General features: G+C 41.5%; 1 protein-coding gene and 1 long non-coding RNA gene across 12 annotated transcripts in view; one reads left to right on the top strand and one right to left on the bottom strand.

Annotated features, from left to right (window-relative positions):
- ARHGEF10 (Rho guanine nucleotide exchange factor 10) overlaps positions 1-27,189 on the bottom strand; it is a 198,051-nt gene that overhangs the window by 52,702 nt on the left and 118,160 nt on the right. For all 7 annotated transcript variants that reach the window (XM_073675379.1, XM_073675380.1, XM_073675383.1 and 4 more), the window contains 6 exons: positions 17,172-17,299; positions 16,949-17,049; positions 14,249-14,370; positions 13,792-13,878; positions 6,441-6,664; positions 4,156-4,313 (listed from right to left, as the gene is read on the bottom strand). In XM_073675379.1, the coding sequence (XP_073531480.1) occupies positions 4,156-4,313; positions 6,441-6,664; positions 13,792-13,878; positions 14,249-14,370; positions 16,949-17,049; positions 17,172-17,299 (820 nt within the window). The remainder of the gene's footprint in view (positions 1-4,155; positions 4,314-6,440; positions 6,665-13,791; positions 13,879-14,248; positions 14,371-16,948; positions 17,050-17,171; positions 17,300-27,189) is intronic.
- LOC141259424 (uncharacterized) overlaps positions 1-27,189 on the top strand; it is a 136,632-nt gene that overhangs the window by 51,740 nt on the left and 57,703 nt on the right. For all 5 annotated transcript variants that reach the window (XR_012318416.1, XR_012318413.1, XR_012318417.1 and 2 more), the window contains exons 2-3: positions 6,547-6,720; positions 9,612-9,817. This is a non-coding gene — a long non-coding RNA (uncharacterized lncRNA). The remainder of the gene's footprint in view (positions 1-6,546; positions 6,721-9,611; positions 9,818-27,189) is intronic.

Here is a 27,189-nt window from a genome sequence, read left to right as displayed (position 1 = left end):
TGCAGCAACCTTATGAGTAATACATTTCAAGGGAGTGTTATCAATTGCAATCACAGAAATAGGAGATGACAAAGGTTTGGATTTCAATTTAAGGTTTTCCAAAAACCTTTTATCAATCACATTAAGTGTTAAACCACAATCAACAAATACCTGAAATTCAATCAAATTCTCCTGTAAAGTAGTACTCCCTGAAAGAAATACTCCTGCAGAGCGTAAGCAAGCTATATGGGCGTACCTCACCTTTTTTTTTCTTTACTTAAATGAAGCTCACAATACTTAATCAAATGGTCAGCTTTACCACAATAAAGACACAATCCCTCGGCGAACCTCCGGTCTCTTTCCTGAGAGCGGAGCGACATTGCCCCAACATCCATTAGTTCTCCGCCGTCTGAGCAGATTTTCTGGGGACTAGGACCTGACATTACAGGAGTCTTTACCTCATTCTGCCTAGATCTCAGCCTCCTATCCACACGAACAGCTAATTGCATGGCATCCTGCAGAGTCTCAGGTGCAAGGCATGCAATTAGCAAATCCTTAACCCTTTCACTCAGACCAGCAAGAAATAGAAATTTCAGAGCAGGATCATTCCATATGACTTCAGAAGTCCACCTTCTAAAGTGTGTGCAATAAATCTCAGCATCATCTGACCCCTGATTCAAACGCCTGACTTCTGCCTCAGCAGATGAGATTCGATCAGGATCGTCATATAATAGACCCATAGCAGAAAAAAAAACTCTTCTACCGACCTCAAACATGGATCATTAGGTTGAAGAGAAAAGGCCCACCCTTGTGGTTCATTGCGCAAAAGTGACATAATAAAACCAATGCGCAGTAATTCATTCCCAGAGGACCTTGGTCTCAAACGAAAATATAACAAACAAGCATTTTTAAAGGAAAAAAAATCTTGCTGTTTACCATAAAAAAACATCCGGCAGTCCTACCTTGGGTTCCACAAAATGCGCTCCGGAACTGCTACTCATGTGTTGCTGGAGCTCGGTCACCTTCAGAGTAAACCCCTGCAAGCGTTGAGCCAAATCCTGGACGGAAGCCATACTGATCCCCGTATTAATATTTCCTTAATTTATTTTTGGGTTGGACTTACTGTTATGATCTGCAAACAAGAACTAAGGAAAGAAGGGGAAAGCTTTCCCTACAGTAAGACTAAGCTGAATCCATACGATGTAGCGGGCTGCCAGTTCCTAGCGAACAGACCAGCCTTAGTCCTAGGCTAGTCTGAACGAAGACCTATAGAATAAAGGAAAGGGGTCCCTAAAAGAACTAAGGACTGGAACAAAAATGGGACACCTCCTGAACAGAGAAAATTGTTGCAGAACACAAAAGATAAACTGACAAAAAGGTACTAGAGGTACCTGAGAGATATAGGCACCAAAGCACCTGGCTAGCAAAACAGTCAAACAACACTGAAGTCCAGCACAGCCAAAAAGGCGGAGCTGGAATATAAAGGCAGATGGTCAAGTGACCGCAAAACACAAGATGGAGGGTTCTAACAGAATTATTGCCCACTCATCTTTGCAAAGTTGTTGTAATTCAGCTACATAGGAGGGTTTTCGAGCATGGATGTCAAGCTGGGTATGGTGAGAACCTAGCGTATAACGACAGGAAAAGGGAAGGGTGCCCTACAAATGGGAAAAGGGGGAGTGGAGACCCCTTAACAGCTCAAACGATAAACCATGACTCCCCTATGGACCCTATATAGGTCCTACACCTATTGCCGAGCAGGAAATCGGCAATTAACTCCAGTCACCTTACTGGTGTCAGCGCTTGGCACTGAAGCTGCATTCTCATGCTCAGCTCAGTGTCTCCTGGATGCCAGGCTGAGCGGTGGCATTTTATGTCACCGCTCAGCAATGCAGCCAGATGTAGAAGAGTTGGGCACGTCGTGGGACATAAGGATTATCTGCCGACAGGTGAGGATATCTTTGTTTTTTTATTTTTCTTTGGATACTAATAAATGGGTAAAAGAGGGTCGGGAGTGTTTTTTCAAATAAAAGGACTTTGCTCTGTGTGTGTGTTTTTTTAATTAAACTGACAGGGTTAGTAATGGTTTGTCTTATTGACGCCTCTACATTACTAATCTCTGGACTTGATGTCAGCTGACATCAACCCTAATACAATTACCCCACTTGCCACTGCACCAGGTCAAGTGGGAATAGTCGAGGCTAAGAGCCAGAATTGGCGCATCTAATAGATGCACCATTTCTGGGGTGGCTGATGTTCTTAGTCTGCAAGGTGGCCAATATCCATGGCCCCTTCCTAGGCTACTAATATCAGACTGCAGCTGTCTAGCCTTTGCTGGTTAATAAAAATAAGGTGACCCCACTCCTTGTTAATAACCAGTAAAGGCTAAGTAGGCAGCTATGAGATGATAGTAATAGCCTGGGAAGCTCCATGTTTATTACCCCCTTCCCAGACTATAAACCTCAGCCCCCAGCTGGTTAAGAATAATATGGAGGACCACACGCCATTTTTTTCTTTTATTCTATCTATATCTATTCTATTCTGATGGTTCACTATGTGAATTTACTATACTTGGCTGATGAAATGTCAGGTTTCCTATGAGATGGGTATGTAAAATAAATTTTCTTTCACCCATTGACTTTCATTGGTGCAAATTATTCCTCACTCCATTTCCAGGTGAGGAAAAACTCGCAGATGAGCACTGCCTAATTGACTAACATTGCAGCGAGTGCAATGCAAGGTTTTCTCAGATTGCACTCGCAGAGTTTAAACGTAGATGTGAGGACACCCTTATTCTGAAATACTTCTGGTAAGAGAGCATCTAGTCAAACCAGTGGTGTCATGTTGTGAAAGTGAGTTGCGGATTTTTGAAAGAGCAGCAGATTTACCACTGTAGGGAGCATTACCTACATGTCTTTAAAATGTTGGCATTTAAAGTTTACCTCCAACTATACAGAATAATTATTATTGAACCATAATTATTCTCGTAAATTACTTACATCGCCTCCCAGGCTTCTGTCTCTAGTAGAGGACCTAGCGCTGACTGCAATGTGCTGGCTCCTCTGAAACCTATGAGACGGCACAGAACAGTCCATGCTGCTATTCACAGGTCCTGCACAAGAATTAGATTTTTTTGTGTGGTTGCAAATGATTAAAGCCTTCAAATTAAAAAGCTTTTTTGCACAATATTTGCAGTAATTGCCATGCCCTCGCTCTGTTGTGTGCTGGGCCGATGTGTAAACCTACTTTGCAAATATGACTAAAGGAGAAAGATTGGATCAAAGGTCACTTTAACCGCAAGTGTAGGAGAACTGCGTGGTAATCCCTATTGACATTAGATTGGTGGGGACCAACAAATCACTAATGTTTATTTCCTGGGATCCTGCAAGCAACAAAAAGAATAGTTGCGTGTTCATGGATAGGACTCATTAGACTTTGTGCACCAGCACAGCATCCTTTGTACTGGTGCCCACATAGCCCAAGATGCTCCAACCTTCTTATGAGGAACATTTTATTCGATCATACTTTTGTTTCAGTCTGGACTATGAATATCCACCTTTGAGCACCCATTCAGACCATATGGTTAAAGGAAAACTCCTGGTACCATTCACCTACCACTAGGGAGAGTGTACAGTGAACAGTTTATAGCTGCCAGGGAATTAGGTGTTCTGTAAAAGAAAAAGAGCTATGGAGAGAGATGAACAAAATTGGTGTGGGTTCTAGAAAAAGCCATGTTATTCAATTGGAATACAATATTGTTTTCATTTAGACAAAATTCGGAAGAAAAGGACAACTGGAAGAAATGATAGCCTGCTGCTGCTCTCTGACTTACTCCGTATGTCAGTTCCGTCCAAAGGAAGAGAGGGAAGTGGCCGCTGATTGGCTGCAGGGCTTGCGTGACCTACTGTCATGTAAGCCCAAGGACAGCAGGCCCTGTCATCCCTGGAGCAGCACCCCCGCCGGAGGCCAGTGTAGCTGCTATTAATTTTCATGGGAGAATTATGGGATTGAAAAAATAGTGGACAACCCATTAAATGACAAAAATGTTATTCAAGAGTGGTTAGTCGCAGTCTAGACCTCTGGGCACATATTTGATAGTAACTGATAACAATTTTCATTTTGTATCTTACATCATCATATACATTACATCAATAAGTGCTTATTGCAGAACATTACCTTCCATCTTTGTGTAGATTACAAGATTGCCATTCACAAGACCGGCGTACAAGCTTCGGGGAATGCTTGCTAGACTCATGACGGTGGCTTTTTCTGGCGTAAAAAAGTGTCGCAAGCGAACCTTTTTTGAGCCCTGGCTACTTTTGTAAACACATATGCTGTAAAAAAAAAAAAAAAAAAAAAAGGATTTTAAAATACAAGTCTCTGAACCTTTCACAGATAAAATAATCTACAGTTGTTTTAATTACTTGAATTACAATTTTTATTCAATTTTCTGATTACGGGAGTGTTCATCTTGCCTGGGCTTCTGTTAACAGACATGCTTTACATCAGCCACATAAACCACAGATAACTGTACACTGAAGAGGTTTATCAACTCCTATCAGAGCGTGTTTAAAGCCCCCGTCTCACATAGCGAGATCGCTAGCGAGATCGCTGCTGTGTCACGGTTTTGGTGACGCAACAGCGACCTCACCAGCGATGTCGCTATGTGTGACACTTTGCAACGATCAGGCCCCTGCTGTGAGGTCGCTGATCGCTGCAAAGTGTCCTGGACCATTTTTTGGTCGTTGCTCTCCCGCTGGTCAGCACACATCGCTGTGTGTGACCAGCAGGAGTAGCAATCAGGCTGGTAACCATGGTAAACATCGGGTTACTAGGGGCACACGCGCACTTAGTAACCCGCTGTTTATCATGGTTACGAGCCTGCTAAAGTGAGCGGTAACCTCCAGTTCACCGTAGCAGAGTGGTAACCATCAAATAGCGGGTTACTAGGTGTGCGTGTGTCCCTAGTAACCCGATGTTTACCATGGTTACCAGCCTGCTCCTGCTTCAGCAGGCTGGTAACCAGGAGCAGGACATCGTGGAAAGATTCTTTCCAGGATGTCGCTGCTCCCCTGATCGTTGGTGAGCCTGCCTGTTTGACAGCTCACCAGCGACCACATAGCGACGCAGCAACGATCCCTGACAGGTCGTATCGTTGTCGGGATCGTTGCAGCGTCGCCAAGTGTGACGGGGCCTTTAGGCATTCCCTGTAACCAGTGCAAAGATAAATGTGAAGGGAGGGGGAGGAGGTGAGCTGTGACCTTCAATTATTGTGACTGTTGTGACCCTGTGTTATCTATAAAAAGGTTTTCCCTCTCATTGCAATCCCACCTGCGATGACGATGAGATGACCACATAGACTGCCTCTTGTTCTGAAGAGATCAGTTTTATTTTGAGGGTCAGTAGTCAGAGTAAAAATTGCGGGATTTATACATCATACAATATATATATTGCAAACACGCCATACATACACTACACAAATAGCAGGTGAAGTAAGTATTGAACACATCAAATTTCTAAGTAAATATATTTTTCTAAAGGTGCTATTGACATGAAATTCTCACCAGATGTCAGTAACAACCCATCCAATCCACACAGGCAAAGAAATCAAATCACAGATGTCCATAAATTAAGTTGTGTGTAATAATGAGAAATGACACATGATGAGATTATGGCACCTTCAGAAATAGATATTTCACCAGCATATTTTACCGTTCAAAAGTTTTAGGCAGGTGTTGAGAAATGCTGCACAGAAGAAAGTTTTGAAAAACAGAAGTGTTAAAGTTTGTTTATTAACTGAAAATTGCAATGTGGATGAAGAAAAGCAAACTACATCAAAATAAGATTTGGGGTGATCACCCTTTGCCTTTAAAGCAGCGCCAGTTCTTCTAGGTACTTGCACACAGGAATTTGGCATGAATCTTCCATAGTTTGCATTTTGGTAATTGACATAAATTATTAACACTGCTATTTTTAAAGCATTTTTACTTTGCAGCATCTGCATACAACTTTTCTGCATATATTTCCATATATCCATTCATATATATTGGTGATTGGAATAAATGCATTGTACTGACGTACATAGAAATACACACGTCAATTAAATGCTATCACTTCTATACAAGCTTATAAATGTAAAGCGGAAATTTTCTGCTCTTGAAAAGATCTGTAGGTACTAATAATACAAGTATGTTAGGATTTAGGACATCTGGTCTAGGATTATTAATATGCATATCGATGTTATAAATAGTAGTATCTAGGCAACCAGAAAAGTTGAAAGCTCTTCACTTCAATTAGCCTAAATTCTGTATCTTTAGCAAACCATGCACATTTACTTCAAGATGTTGTTACTATTGGAGGGAAGATATATAAAACTGCAAGATCACTGATAAGATATTCGCTTAGGAGCCAAAAACTTATCTCTGCCTTACACCAGAGACATCTGAATGGATGATATTTACCTTCCCTCTTCCATGCCCAGGCAAATTGTGGGCACATCTGGTGCTTGTGTAGTATCACACTCGGTATCTGGGACATCGCTTAATACTTTGTGCTTTTCCTCCTCAGGGACATGGACCATGCAGAGGATTCGTGACTCTACATTGAAACATTCGATCACCTTCGGGCTACGGTTGTGAAGTGAAACAACAGAGATCTGCCCCATCTGATTAGTGCAGCTGCCAATCTACACAGAACAGGGAACAAACAAAAGCCAGGCCATGATTTCAGCAGCATGACATGGTGAGAACTCATTCATTATTTATGCAGTCATTTATGTTTTTGGTTTTAGACCTTCCAGAAGGAATTTACACCAGGTCTACAATTGTACCTGAAAAGTTGTAGTCACAACTCATTTTTCATCAACATTTAGGGTCTGTGCACACGTTTCGTTTTTGTCGCTTTTATTTTTTTTTGTGCAGATTTGTTACAAAACCTGAAGGGTTTGCTGATGCCAACAAAGGTCAATGAAATTCCCGAAGTCTCCAGCCCACTTGCTTATTTTTTTACTTGCAGATTTGCAACAGATTTAAATCTACCGCATGTTAATTCTTTCACAGTTTTTGCTGCAGATTTCACCCATGCTAATGAGTGGGAAAAAATATGTACCAAAAGCGTGACATAAACATACCTATTTTACGCAGCGTTTTCTCTGGCAAGAGATGCAGAAATGGTGCAGAAATTTCTTTTGAAAATACTTAAAGGGATTGTCCACTACTAGGACAACGCCTTCTTGATCTAAACGTTTGGCCTCGATGAAATAAAAAAGCTTATACACCCCTCCCATACCGGTGCTGTTCCAGTGGCATCAGCACTCGTTCTCGTGCGGTTGTTGTGACAAGTGACCATGATGCCCAATAAGCACTAGCGTCACTGTGCAAGGCACCTGCTGATCTCAGACTTCCTCTTCAGGCTCAATTTGACAGGAGGCGAGGAAAGGGACGCCAGCGCTGATTGGGCGCCGGGGTCACGTGTCACAACAACTGCACGAGAGCCCCGGGGAGAGTGAGTGGTGACACCGCGGGAACGGCGCAAGCATGGGAGGAGAGTATAAGCTTTTTTTATTTCATTGGGGCCAAGCGTGGAGGTATGAGAAGGGGTTGTCCTACTAGTGGACAACTTCTTTAACGTGTGCACATACCCTTCGGCTAGATTTGCACCTTGTGTGTTTGCGGTGTTGTTTTCTGCAGACAAAACCTGCTCTCTTAGAAGTAAAGAAGCTGCTTACAAAAAGCAGGTTTTGGTGCGTTTTTGCTACATTTTTTCATGGAGATTACATGTGTCATTTGTCTACTGTACATGTTTAATAAAGTTAGTTAAAAGTTATTCACCAAAAATGCATAGTTGCGTTTTTTGAATGTTCTTATTGCTTTCTAGAGTGAAATAAGTACGGCAAAAACGCTACAAGAATTCACATCCTGCAGATTTAAAAAAATAAAACATTTTCTTGTTCAGTCAGAAAAAAAAAAAAGTGTGTGCAAGAGATTTCTGAAATCTCACAGCTTCTGCTGGTACTGTAAAAAACAGCTTTTAATTTGCATAAAAAAGGACAGGAAAAAAACGCTGCAAAAAAGCAATGTGTGAACATAGCCTTAGATTGTATGTCAGGAAAGCTCCCGAAAAACACGCTAGACCATAAGTCCATAATCAGATGGAGGCTAAAAAGAGTGTCCTCTTGGCCCATTCTGGATAGTAAACATCAGTATCCTGCAGGAAAACAAAGGGATTTGAATAGTGTAGTTGACTATTTTATGGAATATGCGTTGGTAGCTTTACTTGGGGAGGGGTAGATCACTAATGAGATCTTTTTGCATGGAAATACTCTGCATTTATTCCCATCACAAAATGTCTCAGATGCCCGCTGCAGAGTTCACTGTGCTCCCCGTGATCAACAAATTCTACACCTAGGACAGCGCACTCTCCCGCCCATTGGTTATCCCTAAAAGATACTGCTCAGGTGTCATGCTGGGTGATTTCCGCTCTTTAAAGGATATGGCAGCCATGGAAAGTATTTGGTCAGACTGGTGGCACTCAATTCCTCACCTGGCTTTCATGCCTTCCCAGCCCTCAGTGTCCCACAAGGAATTCTAACAACCAAGTTCTAAGAGGTGACCTCTCCTGACATATAACGCTGATGGAAGGCTAGAACATAGTGTGAACAGAGCCAAAACAACAAACCCTTTTCATTATCTTACTTCTATGCTGTTATAGGAGTAAAATTAAAAAAGCCACCGTAAGAGGAATTAAAATTCCTCCAAAAATTCAAGTATTAACATAGCAAAAAAGGGCAGCAGTGTTTACCTGCCCAGGTCTCAGAACTAATGCACTACCAGGATGCAGCAAACCCATATAATAGTGATGGCGGCAACACAGGTGCAAAATACTGATGAGACAATCACTCACAACCTACCAAATCATGGAGGGGCTGATTACTTAGTATTAAAATTGCACACAAAAAAAACTTGTATAGGGCGCTGTTCAAACACAGGTAGTGAACAGTATCTGGCTTATAGCCTAGTAGTGACGCCCATACTATTAGACTAGACGGGCTGCCCAGTACTATCTGAATGCACCCCATGAGGACAGACACCCTAATTTACAATGCCAACACTCATGGCCTGGCTGCACCCTGAATATAGAGCACATGCAAAAAATATATATAATCTATATGAGGTATTGGTCGATATTTTGGCCAAAATACACAAGCTCGCATCAAGAGTCCTCATGCTTGCGAGTTCATACACTAAAATTAAGAGCAAAACCACAGTAAGGGGAATTAGAATTCCCAAAAAAATGTGCATTACTTGTGTGTGACCAGCACCCTATACAAGCTTTTTTTGTGTGTCATCCCCTCCATGAACTGGTAGGCTGTGAGTGGTTGTCTCATCAGTATTTTGCACCTATTTTGCTGCCATCTTTATTATGTGGGTTTGCTGCATCCTGATAGTGCATTAGTTCTGAGATCTGGGCAGGTAAACACTACGGCCCTTTTTTTGCTGTGTTAATGCCGTTATAGGAGACTTTAAAGTTATGGTTCTAAACTTAAAATAGAAACTGTTGATTGCAAGTGTGAAGATGAGAAACTTTACTAATATATCACATTAAAGAAAAATGCTTATTTCTCCACTTTCCAGATTCCTCTTCTCTGAATTCACTGCTGAAATCTGTCTTCAGTGAAGGCAAGTTTTTAGATCACTGAGGGATCAGATTACAGCTGAAGTTATAGAAGTCTATGGAGAGAGAAAAAGGAAGGAGAAGGAAGACAAAGAAAGAGCTACACATGGATGTAGAGAGACACCCAGATAAAACTGCTCAAAAGATGCAGGATACAAATCAGAAGGTGTGTTATTTCTCATATATCTACATGAATCCTTATCCGCAAATGTCAGCTAAAAGTCAATTACACTTTAAGGACACGGCCCCACTATTGGTATTTGGTCAGTATTCGGTCAGTATTTTTTCTCAGGAGTGGGAGCCAAAACCAGGTGAGGAACAATCAGAGAAAAGGTATAATAGAAACAAGTCACCAATTCTGCATTTATCACCCACTCCTGGTTTTGGCTCCCACTCCTGAGAAAAATACTGACCGAATACGGATAGTGGGGCCGTGGCCTTCAGCTGCACTACTGAGATACTTTGATGGCTTTTCCTGTTCTAATTTTACATGCAGTTTTATTATGCAGACGTTGTATAGATCCAAATTGCCAAAAACATCAATATGTACTGTACGCCCTAAGGGCTTACCATGTTGGAGTTTTTTGTGCGTATTTGGGGAAATGGACTTATTTGTTGTCTTGGGGCGAAACAAGGTTTCTATGACAATAATAAATCTGACAGAGATCAAAATAGAATGACTTCGTAGTACATGACAATTTTTTGGTAGGTTTTTAAGCCATTCACTGTCAAGGATGTAATAAGATGTGATCACTTTAGAAGACTGCCACAACTACAATAAAGAGGAGTACATTCTGATTTCGGAAGTAGCTGTTATTTGAAGCTCGGGCTTCAGTGTCTGTGTCAGGGACCTGTGGGAAGTGCGACCTGTAAGTGATATTTGGAACAACACTGGCTTTTATTGTCATTTCTTTGTATAGCCTCGAGAGACCCAAGGTAGGATAACGAGACTGTGGTTTATGCCTTGCTTTCACTAGAGAATATGTGCTCGATATAGAGATGGGCAAATCCACTCATAGGACCCCGGTCCAGGGGCCAGAACAGTATTCTGTGGCTGCAGGACTGGAGCTCTAAGAGCCGCCTCATACATGCTGCCATCCTCAGCTCCACTTTTAGCAGGCTGTCACAACGTGACCTTTGTGGGGTGACGCACATAAAACATAACGCCAAGCCATCTAATCAAAACAGAAGCTGGCATGTAGGTGGCAGTATGCAGAATACTGACCTGGAAGTTGGCCCAGGGTCCTGTGACTTAATTTGCACACTTCTAGTGCTGTACAACAGTCAAACAGGAAAAGATTTTTCTTTTCTCTCTCAGTTTCACATTCAATAATCCCTACACTTATCATTGTGGCATAAATGTTTTCCTGGATAGCAGAGATTTTTTTTTTCTCTTAAATTTTGTGAAGGTATCTGCATGAATTTTAAGTAATATTTATGAACTCTTACAGATTAACCTTTGTTGTAATTTTTATTTTATAAACCAATAGTGCACATAAAATTAAGCAACTTTGTAATGTATCTGTTTTTTTTGTACTGACATTTCACTCTCAATTCATGAGTTAATTCGGTATAAAGGCAGAGTCAGCCAAAGGGCTGAAAACAGTGACCCTCGGGCTGCACCAACAGCTGACCCCCCACCAAAACTCATTCCCAACGTATCAATTTCACCGGTATCTGGATTCTCAGGATGCAGAGACCAGTTAGTGAGTGGTGAAAGAGGGTGATGCTACCTCTTCCACTACTGGATTCTGTGCAAATGACTGTCATCACAGCAGGCACAGTGATGTCATTAGATCATGCCTGCTGTGCAGCGCCTCAGTCTGTACACAGCAAAGACCGGAGCAGAACAACAGAAGAGAAGTATTTTTTATTTTCAATAGCATTCACTGGTGGAGAGAATACGTGGAGGCATCATACTGCGTACAGACCATCATACAGTCTGTGGGAGGATTATGAGGATATCATACAGTGTTGTTGACTGTCTGGCATCATACGGTGTTGTGGATTGTGGAGGAATCTTACAGTGTTATGGGGGCTGTGGGGGTTCATTACTGCATGAAGAACGCCATAAAAACAAAACCTAAAAACTGAATAGCATTTGTGTGTTTTGCAATTTCACCACTATTAGGTTTTTTTTTTCACTACATCGCATGGTAAAATGAATTTTTTGATATTCCATCAACACAGCCAAATGAGAAAAAAAAAATTCTGAACAAGTAGTAGTTTTGAATGAAACCATTAATTTTGTCATTAATGTAATGAAAAAAAACTGAAAAACTTCCAAGTGTGGTGGAAACTTTTTTTTTTTAAATTTTGCCACTGTTTTTTTTTTCTATTTATTTATTTTTTGTCGTTCATTGTGCTGTAAAATTAACCTGGCAATACAATTAGTCAGGTCAGTACAATTACGGCGATACCAAACATTCATGGTTTTTTTTTTTATTTCATATTTAGTGGTTAAAACAAATTTTGATTTTTTTTTTATTTTTTAAACAAAATGGAATATTGTTTTGTGAGATCAGTAACTTTTTTTTTTAACAGTCGTTTTAATGGTCGTGTGAAAGGGCAAATTTTTGCACTTCAAGCTGTAGTGTGTATTATATATATATATACACACATATACATATATACACACACACACACACACACACACATGATGGGGTGCATACAACATGGTGGGCGGGGAGGGGAGATTTTGGAGACCAAGAAATAGGGATTCTTGTGTTCAATTTTATTTTCCCATTTTGGTGTTCACCTTACTAAATCAGTCAATCATGAAAGGAGGATCCATCTGCTGGATCCTCCTTTCAGGATTGATTGCTTTTCCGGCGGCACTGCAGGTTTTTCCAGGCATTGGAGTCCAGATACAAAGGGTGAGCTGACTAATTTTCTTACTTTTATTAAATCAATGTGGCGACTAAGTAGGCATACACGGGGGACTTCAGTAGGCCCATGATGCCATGTCAACTGACTGGAACCAGGTGACAACAAATGGCCATCAATTTGGCAGGTGTTTGCATAGTGCTCTCATGCTTTACAGTGACATTTAAAGGGAAGTAGTCATCAAAAAATGACCTGTTTAAAGAACATTTTTATGATACATGTATTTTCTAAAAATAAATTTGGCAAATACTTTTTTTTCATACCACAATCTTTATTAAAACACAAAAATAGTAATCTTGCAGTTTTCACACTGGCCACTGGGGCTTTTTTAGACACATACTTCAAGTACTTTCAAGGAGAGCTTTCAGCAGGCTCCTTATCATCAAAGCCAGGATTACAGTAACAGCTCACATCTGTATATAAAACTGATAACACAAAATACAATAGGCGAGGTCACTCCTTATTCTGCTCCCCCTCCATTTACAATGACCTTTTAAAAGGCTCATTAGACTCTTCAATATGAATGACAGTGATAGAATCTGTTCATTATGGCTATGTCCATATATTGTTTCCTGAAACAGGAAGCTAGAACCTAGAAGAGCCCCAGTGGCCAGTGTGAGAATTGCAATTACATTTTCATTCTTAATACGAATTGTGATATGGAAGAAAAAAATCATTGCACAAAAAAATACATATAAAAACACAAAACCCTGATTTATACAATAGGTTATTTTCTAAAAGGTTAAACTGATGGGATCGAAGCTAGTTAACTCCTGTCCTATTAGGTACTGTTGAGTGCCTACTATTTAAAACAGCACCCGCACTGTCCGGAGCAGGCTCAGCTCCTGAACCTGCTCTAGATATTGATAGCGCATGGCCAGTACGTGTTGTGTGTGTAAGGCAACATACATAAATTATTTATGCATTTTTAATACAAAACTGCTTGAAGGCACAATTAGTTTTAGGTGCCGACATAAAAAATACATGGATACAGGAGGATATTACGATGTTTTTAATTTTATAACTCAAGTTAAAACTGGCAGTGAAACAGTTAATTTTGTAAGGTACAAGACACTGACTGGCAAATTTTGATTTGGTTTATTAAACATTGTTGTTCCATTCCATTTTATTTTCTAACATTTCAAAACAGAAAACAGTAAAGCAAATTAACCAGATAAAATATTGAACGCATTAAAGAATACATTTAATTTCAGCACTGGTTGTAAATCAGAACCTTTAAGGGGTGTCACTTACCCACAGAAATCCATGATGCATTGAAAGAGTATCAGGATCATTTTCACTACTGAGATATGGTTCGGGATTATAGACGGCACATTCAATCTGAAAATAAATCAGGGAAATGCTAATTGGGTCAGAGAACATTACGTCCCTACCTGGCTCTATAAATACACTTACATCATATACAGTAGCAATCATTGACTTGAAGAGGCATTAATCATATGGAAGGTAAGATAGTGCTATTAATAAGGTCATACTCTGATGTCTGGTGTTAAAAATATGTGCATGGCATCTGAAAAGCAGACCTGACTGTGTGTATGTAACATATTTGCTGACAAGACCAGATGGGTCTGCAGTCTATGTTCTTCGAATGCCAAGTCAAGATGGAGTTATTGCATTTTAAAGTATGATATGAAAAAAAAGATCTAAGCTGCTCAAGAACCGCCTCTAATGGCTGCAATCTAAAACGCACCTTGAATTCCTGTTGCTTAGACATTATCACTGGAAGGTGCTCAACAAGTAAGGGATGCTTCTCCTTTTTGATCTGGTTTCCCTCATCTTCCAGACAGAACCAACCCAGCTGGTTCTCCTCACCTAGTGTAGAGAAAACGTGACAGACATTTATTCACCAGTTCCCCCAGTAATATGTCACTATTACATGTAAACATCCTTTTTATGGCTACGCATTTCTGACCTAGCTGCAAATTTATAAGAATATATTATATTTTGAAATGAACCTTTTGATCTTGAACTTCCATGGATTTAGGGACAAAACTTTTACTCTGCTTATCTAAACTACTTAAGGATTTACTTTACAAGCTCACGCTTTTTTTTTTCTTTTTAATAAATATACCATGTTCCTGTGTGTGTGTGTGTGTGTGTGTGTGTGTGTGTGTGTGTGTGTGTGTGTGTGTGTGTGTGTGTGTGTGTGTGTGTGTCTACGTGTATATATATATATATTTAATTATGTGCTTCTTCAGCTATTTTGCTATATCATGCCTGAAAAAGAGACCCAAGTAATCTCAAAACCTTGCCTTGTAACATAACTTCATTTTTGCTAGCCATGGACATTTTTTTTTTTTTTTTTTTTTTACGCTTTCATTTTTCTCTAATTCTTTCATGATAAGAGGGCTGTATTTTTTTGCAGGACGAGTTGTAGTTTTGAATGACACCATACATTTTACCATACAATGTACTGGAAACTGGGGAAAAAAAAAATTTAAACTCCTTGCAGATGTTGTCTTTGGTAGGATTTGAACCCAGGACCCCAGCGCTGCAAATTAACTGTGCTAACCACTGAGCCACACATATTTTGTAATACCCTTAGTGGACTTGTATTTAAAATTGTTTGATCGCTTATTCCACGCACTGCAAAACTACTATACTCTAGTCAAAATGAAGTTCCCCTATGAAGACCAGCCACAGGCTGGGCTTCAGAGGAGAAAGATAGCAGTCATGGAGCCTTCAACAAGGCCCAGGTTGCCATGACAGCCCATCATCAACCTGCAATCAGATTACCCTGGGAGTTGATGGGAACCAGTGCACACACGCAATGGAAGTCCACCTATTTAACTGCCGCTGTAAGAAACGGACACCATCATTTCAATGATTAAACAACAGCGATTGGAATTTGCTCCAGCTGTAGCTATTACAGTCAGATACTGGCTGTCTAACACAGCTGGCATCTGCTGGTATGGTGCGAGTTCAGCTTCTGAGTTTGCTCCATACATGCAGACCCGACGTAGGGCATACTTTTACATACGACGCCAGAAAGGAGTTAAAGGGTATCACATCTACAATGACCAGAATATAGCATTGTGGCTAACAATGTTAGATGATTACTGAGCAATAAAAAAAGTACAACATCAGATTACTTTTACGCTTTTTTGATCAAAATAGTGTAAATAACTAAGTAACCCATGTTATTTACTTGTACTATTACTATTTATTTCCTTACTAAAGGGTATTTGCTCACTTTGTTTTTATCTGTTAAAGGGGTTGTTCACTACTATTGAAAATAGGCCAATGTATTTTTATGATGAAAATAAGTTTCTTTGTAAATACCTTGAGCTGGTGTTACTGCCTGTGAGTGGCGCTATCACTGGCCACTCACATGCATCACGTGACCCCGGCTGCAGCTGGCTCTGACATCCGCTGATGTCACGTCAAGTTCCGGCTGCAGCCAGGCGTGACTCAGAGCTGCGTTCCATGGTGGGCGGGGTTACCCCGTGCGTCACACCCAGCATCCACTGCGCGCTCTCCCTCTCCTCATTCATTGGGAAAGCACGCGGTGGATGCAGGGTAACACCGCCCACAACCCAGCAGCCACCGCGGGGACCCCATAGCTGAGTCACGCCTCACTTGACGTGACATGAGCCGGGGGGCACGTGCTGCCTTTCAGCGGCCGCCGATAGCGCTGCTCACAGGCAGTAACAACAGCACAAGGTATTTAAAAAAACACTTATTTTCATCATAAAAATACATTGCCCTATTTTCTATAGTAGTGGACAACCCCTTTAAATGGCCACACTGTGAACATGTATGTACATATTGCACTTATACCAACATGTGTTTCAACTCATTTCTTTGGTGTTGCTTTAATTTTTTGCACTTTGAACAAACGGGGGTGTGGTTTCCCTTTTTTGAGCTGGGCATTTTGTCTATATAGCCTTTCACAGGGAGCTGTCTGAACAGTTGGGCCTGGGTCCTGCTCTGCCTCTATCTATTTTGAGGTCTGCTGAAACATACAGAGGTTTAATACTAGAGATAGGACTATCCTGATTGGGTCACCTTGTCGCGGTGGGATGGCTTTTATGTTTTTTTTTTTATCAAAATAGTGTTAACTAAGGCACCCTATGTTATTTACTTCTATTATAACTATTTTTTTATTTACTTACTACAAGGTATTTGCTCACTTTGCTGTTATCTTAGGTTTTGTACGATACAACCTTTAGTGTAAGAGATTTTGTCGGTCAGAACCATAAATATAACAGTGACTATATCTATAGTGCAATAATAAATGGTAATAATAAATGGACAGGTGCGGCCAATACAATCCAGAGTTGCTAACCTTCCAAATTAGAAACTGCCTGCTGCTAAAGTACCTGTGGAGTAATACTGAATTATTCTTTTATGTACATGAAAGATATTTTACATCAAAACCAGCACTTACCAAGAGCAAGTTTTGCCATCTGTAAATTATTGATCCATGACTGTTTTGCAGCAGGAGTAAATGTATTAAAGACTGCAGTAAAGAAAGTGGCCCGTCCTGATCTGAAACACATTGAGAATAGAAGATAAAAAGAATATGTGTGGTGGAAATATTTAGTGTCTCTAAAATTACACGCAATATGAACATCATGGCCAGAAAATTATCAAAAACAAATACCACTGACTTGTCATGCTTGCCAGGAAGCTGGAGCTGAATTCTGCAGCGGTCTGCAGCTCGAATTTCATTTTCTTTCTTCAAAATCAGTCTTTGTAATCCCGAAGACCAGTCCTGGGCAACTGTGGGATTCAGATTCTAAGAGAGAGAATTCATGAGTTCACAAAATGGACGTACAATTGTGAAAGTGAGATTTTCCTCTCCAAGACCTACTACATGTCCTATTAGGCAGTAAGAGTAGTTATGGAATAGCATAGCTCCGAGTTATAACTGCCTGTATGGCGAAAATGGAAGCTGGCATGTTTAGGGGGCTGCGCTGCAGGAATGAAGAGCCTTGGGATTCTAAAATGGTTTTTATTAATACCAATGCATTTCTGCGCCGGATCGACGCATTTCTCAAGGTATAAAAATCAAATAACTGCCTGTATAGGACAACATCTGCCTTGCTTACAACTAATCACAACTTGACATGTGTAATTAGCAGAACACGTTCAAAATTAAAATTACTTTTCTTTTTTGCGGTGTAATAGTAAAGTGTCCACTGAATAGAAATCCAGGTAACTAACCATTGTTAATGGGTTTGTTGCCACCCCTGTTGTAGAGAGTTGAAGGGGGGTCTCACTTAGCAAAAGGTTGGTAAAAAAAAAAGAAGACGTATTGGTGCTTTGGAAGACTTGGCTGGGTCATTTGTGTTCCCTTTTCTCATCCGTTTGCTTTGGCAGTTTGCTGACTCATAACAATGGGGATGTCCAAACATTTTTTTTCACGAACCTATTGACTCGATCTGAGGAAAATTCAATGCATGTCCAATTCTGTTCAATTTTTATAGATCTGGACCATTCAAGTCTATGGAGAGTGAGATACCAAAGAATACACACTGAAGACACCCTAACGCTATGTTTTTTGGTGAAGGAAAATCAGATATGGTCACGTGAATGGAGCCTAAAGTGCTTTACCCATATTATACAGCAATGCCATAATGCCATTCATTTAGAAAATGGGAATATACATACTGAAAACAATACACTATTGAGGTCAAGTCCTCGGGGATCGGGGTGGTGTAGGGAGTGGTTATTCATAATTCGCTACACAGTGAGTGTGCTGAAATCCATCCCTGGCACATTGACAGCCCACTGTGCACACACACGCACACACACACTGCAGAGCAGTCTGTCAAACAACATGCTGGGGAGTGATTACAGTGCGCTCACTCTATAGTGAGCGCACTGTTATCGCTCTTTGCACTGCCTCCATAACTGGAAGTGAGCAGTTATATGGTGATATAAATTAATTTTAGCCCTGTAGCCGATGCTCCAGTAAGGCAGAGCAATGTGATTTACCTGCAGATTACCCCTATATCTGCAGGTATATAGTGTTTCTGGACAAAAAATAATTCCCTTAAAAAACCCAAATGCATTAGATAGCTGTCAGATGAGCAGTCATTCGGCCAACAGCTCTCTCTCCCAACTCCTCTATACACAGGAACGCTTGGCCACCTATATCCTCAGAGAGCGGCTGCCAGAATCCTCTGGCAATGGCTTGTCTCATAGGAGAACAAAAGGATTAACTACTTTCTCTCCCCCCAAAACTCATCTGTTGGGAGAGAGTCAGGAGGCCTTTATACACACACCAGACTGTCGGCCAATCCAGCTGATATCAGTGGGATTGAGGCACTTTAGTCTAAGGTGAATGGGTGAACCGAGTGCACAGCCATGTGAATCTGAAATAGGTGTCAAGCATTTGCCGTGCAGCACATTTTGCTAGTGAACATCCATGGCTACACTTGGTAAAATGTACATGGAGCCCAAGATTTCAATTAATTAGCTGTGCTTGTAGAAGGTCTTCCTGAGGTGTTTTTTTTGTTTCTCGCTTATTTCTGGTGTTAAGCTGAGTTCACATGATGTGTTTTTAATGCGTTTCCGCTGCGTTTTTGCAGTTGCGGAAACGCATTAAAAACGCATGGTAGAAGGGCAGCAATGTTCCGCAATTGAAATCCGCATGTGCTGTGCCCATGATGCTGATTTTTCCGCAGCGTAAACGCTGCGCTCAAAAATCCACAGAATGTCAATTAATTTTGCGTAAACGCCGCCACTGACTTGCATTAGAACGCGCAAATTCCACAAGACTGCATTTGTACTTGCGTTATTGGCGCGTTCTAATGTGCGGATGGTACCCGGGTGTGGAGGAGAGGAGAGTCTCATCCACACCCAGGTACCATTAAAAAAGCTGTAAAAAAATAATAAAATAAAAAATAAATGTATACTTACCTTCTGTCGGCGCGCGCACCTCTCCTGCTTGGTTCCCGGCACTTTGCAGTGAGTTGAAGGACCTGCGCTGACGTCAGAGTCATGTGACGGGTCACGTGACGCTGACGTCGGCAGGTCTTTCAATTCAAAGTTGCCGGCAGCCGGGAGAACGGATTGAGCAGGACAGCGTGGGCCATCGGAGGGTAAAGTATACATTTATTTTTTATTTTTACCATTCTCTCGGGTCACACTATATAAATCCATGCCGGTTGCATGGATTTATATAGTGTGACCTAGTCGTCAAGCACTTTCCAGGTGATGCTAAAATCGCCTGGAAGGCGCTTGTCAATCCACATGCGGAAACGCATGTGGAAACGCATGTGAATCCGCATGTATTCCGCAGGAAAAACGCATGCACAATCTGCATGCGTTTTTTCTGCCAGGGAGATGCAGAAATGATGCAGAAATTTTCTGCTTCATTTCTGCATCGTGTGCACATACCCTTAGTGTTCCTCTAACCTTTAAAAGGGGAGAAGCCAAGATCTGTCTCAGAAGAAATGTTTATTTTATGAAAAGGAGAAGATGTAAGATGATAGGAGACCGGGCTCAGATGTTACATGACATTTATACTGTTACACAGTGTGCCTGCTCAGATATCGTCAGAATGTCTGGTAACTAAGACACACACTTTCAATAGGAATCTCTGAGAGAAGGCCTGTCCATAAGCTGCATTCCTGATTAGTCAGTCATTCTCTGTGCACAACGCTTCCATCTGATGGTAACTATCATATACAAGGTCCAAAGATTTTTGCTCTTTAACTTTGGTCATTTTATTCTAGTGAATACTAGTGAATGGGGTCGTTCACATGTCCGAACAGTCCGCAGAATACAGAGGAGACATGTCCAATATTAATCAGAGTGTCGGATCAAAATTAGCAATGCTGATGGGTCTGTGAAAAAAACTGGACAGCAGTGAATGCCAAAAGATAGAGACATTTTAAATTTATTTTTCCGTTTCTTATCCTAGAAAAACTGATGAAACTCCGACCAAACTTTCTTGGTAGGAACTGAAACTGAACAAACCTTGATTTAAAAAAACACTGATGAAACTTGGACTGACATTTAAATGAGCCCTAATGCCGGTTTCACAAATCAGGTTTTTATCTGTCATAAGTGAAAAATAGACTTTTTTTTCCAGTTTGCAGGATGTATTTTTGATATTTGAGTCAGTTTTTACAATACTCCTTGCATCTATTTTTCTTGTATAAAGAAAATAATTTCTTAGCTTCTCCTACCCATTAGAACTCATTCACCAGTCCAATATTTTGCACCTATGAGAAAAACTGACTGATTATTTTGATCAGACACAATCGGACACGTCTCCGCAAAAAGTCACAGACAGTCATAGACTATCACAGGTACAAGTGCTATACATAAAAAACACGGATAGCACTCAAATATGAAACTTGGACATCTGAATGAGCCCTTAAAGAGAATATTTCACCAGGAAAGCAGCACAATATAGAAGCAGAGACCTTGATACCAAGGATGTATCATTTACTAGGATGCTTGCTGTAGTTTTCATAAAATCACAATTTTATCAGCAGATTCTTACTAGTGTAATCCTGCAGCCAAGTAATCCTCCATATTCATGAACTCTATATAATGCTGCCCACACCACTGATTGGCAGCTTTCTGCCACCGTACAGTGTACACGGAAAGCTGCCATTCAGGGCAGGGTCATACACAGTCCATCACTCAGAGTACTGGTGGAGCTGGAGCATCAAAACTGCAGCAAGTAGCCCAGTAAGTGACACATCACTGGTATCAGGGCCTCTGTCCCTAAATCATGAATGTTCTCAGATGGAGTAGCAAAAACCTTGTGACAGTAAAATTTGTCACTCATCTGCAATCTTTTTTTTTTTTTTTTTTTTTTTTTTTAAATCAGATATTTTTTTATTAAAAGACTTTTTATAACATTATACATAAACAACAGTGAAGCATCACTAAACTAGCAGTACCTCTCAAGACCCACCCGTTCCCCTTCCCCCCACCCATAACAGCCCCAAGAACCATATGGCAAAAAACAAATTTTGTTACAGACCGTATACCATCATAAAGCTTATCCGACTGTTAAAGCATTACTAGTTTGATCCATGGGTACAGAGCTTAGTATCTGATAATCAGTAATTAGTTATACAGAACATGAGAGACCACAACATTTTAAATTCAAGTGATATTTAAAATAGACATAATATGATAACCATGAAACATATTCCATTTATCCCAGATTTTATCGAATTTACGTATAGCCTTCCGCTTTTTGTACACTCCCTCTTCTAATCTTAATAAAAGACGCATTCTATCCAAAAATTCCTGGAGCCTGAGAGGGGAGGGATCCAACCAATGTTCGGCTATAAGCTTTCTGACCTGGTATAGAGTCCTCTTAATGGCTATTATTTCATCCTCTTCACATCCTATTATTTCTACAAGGCCTAATACACATACTTTAGAATATAGGGGTAAATTACACTCAAACACATCATTAATGTATTGCACACACTCATTCCAGAATACAGCGACCTTTCTACACGTCCACATCATATGCATAAGATCTGCTCCTTCCTCTCCACATTTCAGACACGCACTGTCATTCCTTGCCCCAATGCGCTGTAGAAATTTGGGGGTTCTATATACCCTATGTAATAAATACAACTGTGAAAGTCTATGTGCCTCACATGTAGATAGTATCGGAACGCTCCCCACCACCTCTTCCCATTCTTCCGAGGTTATAGTACCAATGTCACGCCCCCACCTCTCCTTAACATTTAAGGGTCTGTCCCACTGAAATTGCTGCACAAGTATCCCGTAAATTCTGGAAATCAATCCCTTCCCACCTCTATGGCATAATAATGTGTTAAACAGTAGATGATGTTGGATTTTACTTTGCATATGTCGCGGCTGTACAAACCATGCATGCCTCAATTGGAGATAAAAATAAAAACTAGTTTGTGGAATACAATATTCTTCTTTTATCTGTTGGAACGATTTAAATATTTCCCCCTCTAATATTTGCGCCACATTAGTTATTCCCAATTTTTCCCATATTCCAAATCCTTTCAGTTTATGGATCTCTGGAAGGCCCGCATTATGCCACAGCGGAGTAAACGGGGTAAAGCCTTTTATTCCCAACAGCAATTTGATTTTCTGCCACATTTTCCCCATAAGTGTTAGGGTCGGGAGGTGTCGCCTAGCATCCCACCCCGAGATTCCTGTTTCTAGAAAGGAGGTAATTGGCAGATTGTGTGATAATAGACGTATCAGTTTATCTAGGTTCCCCTGGATTAACCAGAGCTGTTGCATTTGAGAAGCTAGAAAATATATCCATGGATTAGGTGTGGCTAGTCCCCCCTGATCTTTGGGCCTTTGAAGTGTATCCAAGCTGATTCTGGCCACCCCTTTTTTCCAGATCAATTCCCGAAACAGCGCCTGAAATGTATAAAATATTCTCATGGGGATCCGAACCGAATTATGAAGGATATATAATAATTGGGGCATTAACACCATTTTAATTAAGTTAGTTCGACCTACCATTGATAGGGGAAGTTTGCTCCAAGTATTGGCCTTTTGTTGAAATTTAGTAAGCAGTTCAAGTAAATTTAAAGAAATATAGTCTCCGATAGATGCGGTCACTCTAACTCCGAGATATTTAAATTCTCGCACCACCTTCAAGCAAGTACTCCCTACCCTAGTATTCTGAGACAAACCATCAACCGGCATAAGAACTGATTTGTCCCAATTAATCCGTAAGCCGGAATGATCTCCAAACTCCCTTATTAAATTCATAGCTGTCGTCAGATTGCTCCGTGTCACCCAAAAACAACAGAAGGTCGTCAGCATATAGGGCCACCCGCTCCTCCAGTGTTTTGTAGCGGAAACCCTGAATTTCACTGCTGGAACGAAGCTTAACAGCCAATGGCTCCACAGCCAGGGCGAACAGTAGGGGAGACAACGGGCAGCCTTGACGCGTGCCCCTGCCCATTTCGATGCTACCAGAAAGACTACCATTAATTCTAATCCGAGCTAGCGGATTGTTATATAGAAGCCGTACCCAGGCCCGAAATCCAGTACCGAACCCCATTTTTTGCAAAACAGCCCATAAATACTCCCATTCTACACTATCAAAAGCCTTAGCGGCATCAAGTGATAGTACTGCCCTACCACCCGTATTTTGTGACTGCATTTGTAGATTAAGAAAAAGCCGACGCAAGTTAATTACCGTCGACTTGGCCGGTATAAACCCAGTCTGGTCTTCTGCAACCAGATGTGTAATAACCGCCACCAATCTGGTAGCCAAGACCTTAGCTAAAATGTTAACATCTACCGAGAGTAAGGATATTGGCCTATATGATTCGGGGTTTAGTGCATCCTTTCCAGGTTTCGGCAAAAGAACTATGTTAGCCTCCCTCATTGAAGTCGGCAAGGCCCCCCCCTCCCTCGCTTCCTTAAACACTTCCAGTAACCTGGGAAGTAAAACCCCCCCAGCCTCCTTATAAATTTCCGCGGGGATCCCGTCAGCACCAGGGGCTTTGTTATTTTGAAAATCTTTTAAAGCTTCCTGCATCTCCTCCAGGGTGATTGGTGCATCTAGTTGTTCTCTCTGGCTATCTGTTAGGCATGGTATTTGCATATCATGAAGGTATAGATCTATGTCCCTTTGCGCCTTAGTCAGTTTGGAAGCATATAATTGTCTATAGAACTGAAAAAATTCTTCCATTATATCCTTTGAATCATTAATTACCACACCCTTAGTATCCCTGATAGCTGCAATCATAGGAGCCCCAGTCTGGGCCTTGGCTATAGTGGCCAGCAAGTGCCCTGCACTCTCTCCCTCCACATAAAACTGTTGTTTAAGAAAGAATCGTTTATGTTCTGCTTGTTTCAATATATGGTCATTTAGTGTAGCCTGTGCCCGAGTCCAGTGTTCCCTATTCTCTATGATTGGAGACTCAACATACCTCTGTTCCAATATGTCTACTTCCCTCCGCAGCTCCTGAAGACGGGCCCTGTTTTTGGATTTGATCATGGAAATTTCCTTAATCAGGATCCCCCTTAAGAACGCCTTCATGGCTTCCCATACCGTATCTAAAGGAGCAGAGCCTATATTGTCTCTAAATGAGCCAATTTACCTGCTAAATCTAACTGTTCCCCGAATACGTCCAGCCAGTAGGGATTAAACCTCCACAGTGCCCTTCTGTTTATGATGCCAGGATCTATCCCCAGAACAACCAATAATGGGGAATGATCAGATAACAATCTTGTGCAGTATTCTACTTTAGTGACTAGAGGGACCAGATGACTATTTCCCAGAGCCAGGTCAATTCTGGACAGAGGAATAGGATGCTGAATAACACGAATACTGTTTAACATTAGGGAAACGAACCCGCCACACATCTACCAGACTGGACCCTTGCCAATGATGTCTCTTGAGCAGCCCCTCCCTTCACATTACCCCTATACTTATCAAGCTCAGCGTGTAGATACATATTAAAATCACAGATAACTAACAGGGGTATGGTAGCAAATTCCGTTATCCACGGGAATAGTTGTCGCAGAGTCTGTATAGAGAAAGGTGGAGGAATATATAGAGCAATTATGCAAATTCTAAGCCCAGCCACTCTGCACACTAGGCACACATACCTACCCTCTCTGTCACAAATACTTCTTTCACATTCAAAGGGTAAATTCGGATGAATCAATATACTAACCCCTCTAGAGTATGTACTATGTATAGAGTGATAGGCCGGCCCCCTCCAAAGCTTGCTCAGTGCCGCAGCGGCCTCCGTATTGCAATGCGTCTCTTGCAGACAGATTATCAACTCCCGATATTCCTTAAGATATTTAAGTGCCGCAAATCTTTTGTTGTGATCTCCCATACCTCTAATATTCCAGAATACTACATTAATCTGCTTAGCCATGTTTTAACGATTGAAGATGAACTGTCACATGCCCCCCTCTGTACCCACACGTGTGTCTGATCATCAAGATTATGGTATTGTAATAATACACAGTCTGCACCAATCAAAGTAAATTCTGTTCTTTTACCCCCCCCCCCCCCTCACTACCTCATTTAACATCCCCCCCCCTTAATCAAATGAATACCAACAGCCGTACTATGTAGAGTCTGGTGTTTAGCCTCATGCAGCCTAGTAGGCCTTAGCACACGAGGAGCCGCAACATGAGTTGCATCAGAGACTCCCTCACTCCCCCCACACAACGTTCCCAGAACATTCAAACGGCAGAGTGTCTTATCCCTGCTTATACATTGTAGGTGAAACCAGCACCTCAACAACCATATAAGTATATTGGCCTGCCCGAGGTATATATGAGAGCCAGGTTATGAACAGTATATAATAACTGTAAAATAATAATCATAACATTTATAAACAGAGATTCATTAGCCAACAGCGGAGTATTATCCACTAGAATTCAAATTTCTTGAATTATTATATTATAATCTGTCAAGAATCTTCTCAAAATTGGTGTCAGCCCGTCCGGATTTGTCTCTCTTTTAAGTCCAGCCACTTTGCAGCCTCCTTTGGTGAATCAAAGAAATGAGTTTCACCCAGTGCTATGACACGCAGCCGTGCAGGATATAGCATTGCATAGGGTACTTGAAGTGCTCTCAGTCTGCGCTTGATATCTTGAAATTGGGCGCGTCTCCTTTGAACCTCCACAGAAAAATCAGGATAGAAGGACACTCTCGCCCCCTCTATACATAAGTCATTAGCAGACCGCGCCAATTGTAGGATTTTATCTCTGTCACGAAAATGCAGCATTTTGATTAGAACTGTACGCGGCATTGCCCCAGGAGGTGGAGGTCTGGTGGGGACCCTGTGTGCCCTCTTAATAGTGAACACTTTAGAGAATTTATCTTTTCCAAAGGATTGCAGCAGCCATTTCTCAAAAAAGTCCACCACCTCCCTGCCCTCTGCCTTCTCAGGCACACCCACAATACGCACGTTATTTCTTCTCAGACGATTTTCAAGATCATCCGCTTTATTGAGTAAATAGTTAATAGAGTCAGTAGCTGTTTTAAGCGTTTTAGTCATAGGAGACACAGTATCCTCCAAATCCCCCACTCTGCCTTCTGTTGCAGTGAGGCGCTCCCTCATTTTCTGCATGTCATGGCGTATGAGATATGTCCACTTTCACAGACCCTATGTGTTCAGTAAGATCTGCCTTACTATGTGAGATGGCCAGCAGCACGTCTTTTAAAGTAGGCTCATCATCCTTGGCCAGTGAGTCAGCACCACTGGTAACCTGAGCCTCTCTGCTGGGGGGAGTTGTTGTTTTAGCAGCCTGCACATTCCTCTCATGTGCCTCCCCCGCTGCCTTCTCCACATCCCCCTCAGTTACCGTGCTCTTCAATGTCTGCACATTCCGGTCGGGTGTAAGCTCCTCAGCTCCTCCGCCATGCGCATATTTGGAGAGCCTGTTCACCACCTCCATGCGCTTCTCCCGCTGTCTTGGAGTTTCAGCTCCCGCCTCAGAGGCCACGGCTCCATTTTGGCCCTCGTGCTGTGATGAGCCAGCCGCCTGCCTCTGCTTGCTATCTCGCCGGGTCATCCCGTTCTGCACCACCGACTGCTCCCCCGCACTCTTGAGACCCCAGGCCACCTGGTGAGATCTTTTAGAAGCAATGATTCCCTCGGGCAGGAAGGATTATAGGACAGGGTTATAGGAGCTCTTCTGCCTCACGTCTTCTCACATGCCCGGCCA

The sequence above is a fragment of the Phyllobates terribilis genome, unplaced genomic scaffold (assembly GCF_046119375.1).
Source record: "Phyllobates terribilis strain yellow unplaced genomic scaffold, ASM4611937v1 Scaffold_3__8_contigs__length_932513732, whole genome shotgun sequence".
In the NCBI taxonomy this organism is placed as follows: domain Eukaryota; kingdom Metazoa; phylum Chordata; class Amphibia; order Anura; family Dendrobatidae; genus Phyllobates; species Phyllobates terribilis.
Note: the sequence above shows the minus strand (reverse complement) of the source record. Positions and strands in the feature narration are given on the sequence as shown.